The sequence below is a fragment of the Buceros rhinoceros genome, unplaced genomic scaffold (genome assembly GCF_000710305.1).
Source record: "Buceros rhinoceros silvestris isolate BGI_N320 unplaced genomic scaffold, ASM71030v1 scaffold11983, whole genome shotgun sequence".
Classification (NCBI taxonomy): Eukaryota; Metazoa; Chordata; class Aves; order Bucerotiformes; family Bucerotidae; genus Buceros; species Buceros rhinoceros.
In genome coordinates this window covers 15,734-20,869 of record NW_010401869.1, presented here as the reverse complement: position 1 = coordinate 20,869, position 5,136 = coordinate 15,734, and the positions used below count along the sequence as shown (strand labels likewise).

Genomic DNA, 5,136 nt, shown 5'->3' with positions numbered 1-5,136 from the left:
GTTGTGCAGGCGTGTCCCAGGCTGCCCAGGGCAGTGGTGGAGTCCCCATCCCTGGAGGGGTTTCCCAGCCGTGTGGAGGTGCTGCTGCGGGACAGGGGTCAGGGGGGACCTGGCAGTGCTGGGCAACGGGGGGACTTGAGGAGCTGAAAGGGCTTTTCCAGCCCAAACGATTCGGCAATTCTGTGATTTGTAAACTTAAGAAAAACCCATTTTACTTGAAGGATGATCGAGCACCAAACAAGCTGCCCAAAGTGACTGTGAAGTCTCAACCCTTGGAGATATTCAAGACCTGAAAGGACACAGTCATGAGACGCGGTCTGCCAGAAGGAGCATTCCTGAAGCGGTGAGGTGAGAAAGGAGGGCTGACACTGCTAGAGGCCAGCGTGCTTCTGAGCACTGATCAGTACCAACAGAGACACGCGCACACACACACACACAAAATCCCACTGCAAATAGGAAAATTCAAATGTTTTGCTCCTTGCCTGAGGTCTCACAGTTTAAAAAAGAATGTAATGGGAGAAAAATGTAAAAAATTATCTTAGTTCTCCTTTTAAGAACCATTTGCATGATGTCTTTTATTTTCTGGGTAGTGTTTGTAATTATTTCTTCCATTGATGCGAGCTTGCTGCTGTGCATCCCCCTAACCCATTAACTGCTGTTCTACGACTCCAGCTTCTCAGACGGTAAGTATGGGATTTGCAGTATAATAATGTATGTGGTATCATTATTTTACAGTTGAAGCTATAACATCCTTAAAATTAGCCTGGTAATAGTTTGCTGACACTACAGTCATTGGATGAACGCTGAGATGAAAATGTATATTTTAAGCACACAAAGCCTCGGCGGCTCTGGGATCCCTCTTCAAAGGGAAGTCACTTTAGGCTTATCTTATTGATTAGCATCTGGCTCCTGATTCTGAAGCTGTGGATTTGCCAGCTCCAGGGTAATAACGCTGCGTATTGCTCCACAAGCATCTCTCCATCTGGGGCAGCGGCTTCCCTGCTCCTGGGCGGCTGGGTTTTGTGTTGGCACCTCATCAGCGCGTTTGAAATGGGCTGTTGTTCACATCTGCGCTAATAGCCAATTCCAGCAGAAAAATTTTTAGTAGACAAAATACGCCTTTTATGCTGCATCGGAATGTTCTCCCTGCCAGCCAGGGGCGAGAAATGTAAATCACAGCACGTCTCATTAAAACCTCAAACTCAGCACGGTTGTGAGCCACAGCCGAGACCTCGGTCAACCTCCTGGCACGTGCCAGGAGGCAACCATCACCATCACCATAAAAAAGCAACAGTGACTGAGGGACCTAAATGGTGGTTTATTTGCTTCTTATGGGAGCACTGGTCAGTAATTAAGTCATTGGACAAATTTTGAGGTCCACAGAGGAGGGCAGTGAGCCGGCTGTGAGCACGCAGGGCTCCCTACCACAGTCAGCACGGAGAGACTGGGATTGCTGCGGGCAAATCCCAAACGTCTCAGTGAACCTCTGCTCCTGATCAGCTTCAGGAAGACCCCAGGTCTTTCCCTTGTGCACGCGGGAGCCCCAAAGAAACTGGACTTCTTCAGAAAATAGGTGCTCATTAGGGTTCAGAGGCCCAACGAGGAGCCAAAGCCCAACAGGGCATGGCTGTCTCCTCCTCATTCCTCGATCTAGGGAACAAGCCCTTCTTTAACCGCGACTGTTCTCCCCAGCTTTGGGAAATGCAGGCTTTGCAAACAGCTTCCTGGGACAGGTGGAACCCAAGACTCACCCACCAGCACCACTAGCAGATCTGGACGTAGCGAAACGTGACATACCTGAGATCGCTTTGTGTGATTTTTTCTCTTGATATTCATACTAATAATTTATGATGAGAATGAGTAGGGCTGAGCTAATCACTGACAGTGAAGAATCACACATACGATGCACAAGGCATTTGAATTTTTTTCAGATCTGTTCACTACTCCTAAATTACTTGATAATGGTTTCTGAAAGTGGTTCTTGGTCTGTAGGTTGATTTGGAGCCTTCTACCACACGTGATCTCCTGCTGTGGGCTCTCATAGGTATCTGTATAGCACTAACCACTGTTGGATCCAGCTCCCGGAGAAACGGGACCTACGCAGCCAGCTGTGACTTGACCCATGTGTGACCTGACTTTTGTCCTGCAGGATTCACAAGGATCCTTGTGATAGAATCCCAGAACCCCAGACTGGTTTGGGCTGGAGGGAACTTCCGAGCTCACCCAGCGCAACCCCTGCAGGGAGCAGGGACATCTGCACCCAGAGCAGGGGGCTCAGAGCCCCAAGGGCCAACCTGACCTGCCATGGGGCCAGCGATGGGGCTGCTGCCACCTCTGGGGGCAGCCTGGGCCAGGCCCTGCCCACCCTCAGCACAAACAATCTCTCCCTTCTCTCTGCTCTGACTCTCCCTCTGGCAGTGGAACCATCCCCCTTGTCCTGTCCCCACAGCCCCTGAAAAGTCTGTCCACAAATGATACTCACGCTTTCAAGATGCTGTTTACAAACATCTCCCCTTGCCACACGTTTCCCTTTTCAATCATAAAACCTTTCTGCTCCACCCATCAGGTTCCCGTTGCAGGCTGCACTGCGACCCCCATGCAGAGCTGCCTTCTCTCTCAGGGACCCTCTGCCCAAACGCTCATTTTTACAGGAAAGTGATTCAGTTATTCATTAAATAAATCCCCCAAGGGAGGTATTTGGAGGGGTTTTTCAGAGCTCTAGGAATTAACTCATGGTGATGCTGGGCGACTGAATGGGAGGATGTGTGGACACAGGATTGTTCTTGTTCGATTGAAGTGGACAAATCTTTGTCACCACATGGCCCGTTAGCAGAGAATGCAGAAATGCCTTTGCAAAGGACTAGAAATGGTCAGGTTTTTTTTTTTAAAAAATCATTTACATTAAAAAAAAGCTTCTCAAAACCTGCTCATTCTGGGGGAAAAAGGAGTATTGTGATGATATCACAGCACTGATCTGACACCTTCAGAATACCACTGGTTTTGCAGATTCTTCTTCAAAACTCACTGCCCTTCAGTGTTCAAAGTAACAGAAAACTCCCGAAATGAGCTATTCCTTAAAGCTAACATTAATTGGTTCTATTTTTGTCCACAAAATCTTTGATAGGATTTTGCATTTTGGCTGTTCAGATTTTTTTTTCTTACTATGAATCTTCCCAGAGGTGAAGAGTTTTGGTTCTACCCCGTTGTACCCAGCACCCTCCCTCTTGCCCCCCGCAGTATGATCTGCAGGACTGGCGTTCACACAGTGCAACCCGCCGCTCGTACGCGAAGCTCTTCTTACCACTATACTTGATGACCCGAATAGTTGAGTCCCCCTCCCCAAATCTGGTGATGGGTGTTAGACGGACTTCATATGCCTCTGGCTTGATCAGCTCAGTTAGGTTGTAGGTAATTAATTCTCCCTTTTGAATATTTCCATTCACTGTAATCTCCTGTTCCCACCAACGCTGTTGTCCAGCCTAAAATCAAAAGAAGGATGCAAACGTCAGAGCTTGTGGGAGAGGTGTTGTCTTCTCCTTAGAAACGAACGGGAGCACACACAGACCTTCCTGACACCTTCAACCAGCCCAGGACGGTTAGCGATGGAGCAGGAACCTCCCTGAAATAACATGCTCCTGAGCGTTTCTGGAGCGGACAGTGAGGAGACAGACCGCAAACCCCTGGTAGCAAGAGGCCAGCCCTGCCTGCCCTCTGTCCGACCTCTGCCCACGCAGATCCCGCACCAAACCTCGGGCAGCCCGCGGGCTGCCGGTGCCGCGCAGCTCTCGGATGTTCGCTGCGTGCAGGAGCAGCACGGTGCGAGTCCAGGTCAGGAGGATTTCTGACACACACCCGACAGAGACCACAGCCTGGAAGCACCCAAGCAGATGCTGCAGTCTTTTTCAATATCTCACTAAATCCTTCCATCTTGACACGAGCCTGAATTTCTGTCCTTTGGTTTAAAACCTGCTTGTCGAAATGTTAAAATAATACTTTTTACCTTAAAAAAAAGTTCTTCATTTTAGTTCATTTCATGAGCTTTCCGAGGCTGAATTTATGTCACACCTGACCAGGCACACGGGCTCCTCGTGCCTAGCCGCCCCTTCCCTCCACAATTTCAAAATAACACCATCCAACACAGCACGTTCTGTCACGGTGCCCCCGGGGCTGGGACGGCCGTGGCTCCAACCGCTGGCTGCTGCCTCCTCCTCGGGAGGCACCGGGGCTTCCCAGCTGTGCTTGGGGCACCCTTTGAAGCGAATAAGAGCACACCCGAGAACGGATATGCACTTCGATTTCCAAGCACTTACCACTTTTGTTGATGAGTGGGAAAGAAACAGACTCGCCATTAATGGCCTTAGTGCGTAATTATCAGTAGTCTCAAGGATGGATGGGTTTCAGAGAACAATGAAAGTCAATACGAGCAAACAAGAGGCTGTTGAATGGAAAAAAAGCAAAGTGTAGATTCTTGTGCTTTACAGTCTGCACAGTGTTCTCAACATCAAAATCCATATTTCTTTTATTTATGTGCCTTACCAAGAAATGAAATGGAAAAAAAATCAAATTAAGAAGAAGGTGTCACGAGAAGAGAGTGCCATATCGTCTCTAACATTAACTAGTTTATAGATAAGCAGAAATCATCACATTTTGGGCAGCAGAGTGACTTGATGTTGCAATATCACTTACAGATGCTCTGCCTTATTACAAACACCTTCTGCAGAAAACAAAGGAAAATCATTAAATATTCACCACGTGTCCCAAGAGGACGGTACAGGTGCAGCGATGCTCAGATGAGATGTTCCACTAAGCTCCCTACGGCTGTCACCCGCTGAAGTTCTTCCCTCCTCTGTGTTCACCAACAGACCCTATTAAGACGTTTATGCCAAAGCTTGAATTTGCTGATGTAACAGGAACATACACTGGAGCTGCTGAAATCTAGAAATAAACCTACCGCATTTCATCCAAATAAACTACATTTTCAGCAATATTAACAGACTCAAGCTTTAATTTCTTAGCAGTGCGACAGAGATGTCAATACTTCTCTCGCTGAGGAATGTTACACAAGTACAGCCACATCCCCGTTAAATAAAACGCAGTCGGCGAAGCAAAAAAGAAAGAGAAATTCTTAAGAAAGTC

General features: G+C 48.0%; 1 protein-coding gene across 1 annotated transcript in view; it reads right to left on the bottom strand.

Annotated features, from left to right (window-relative positions):
• The window catches only part of LOC104490182 (MAM domain-containing glycosylphosphatidylinositol anchor protein 2-like), a gene marked incomplete at its 5' end in the record, with an annotated part of 29,420 nt that extends 25,579 nt beyond the window's left edge, over window positions 1-3,841 (bottom strand). The window contains 2 exons of the mRNA XM_010132436.1: window positions 3,302-3,479; window positions 3,672-3,841. Of these exons, the coding sequence (XP_010130738.1) occupies window positions 3,302-3,479; window positions 3,672-3,841 (348 nt within the window). The remainder of the gene's footprint in view (window positions 1-3,301; window positions 3,480-3,671) is intronic.
• Window positions 3,842-5,136: the final 1,295 nt, after the last annotated feature.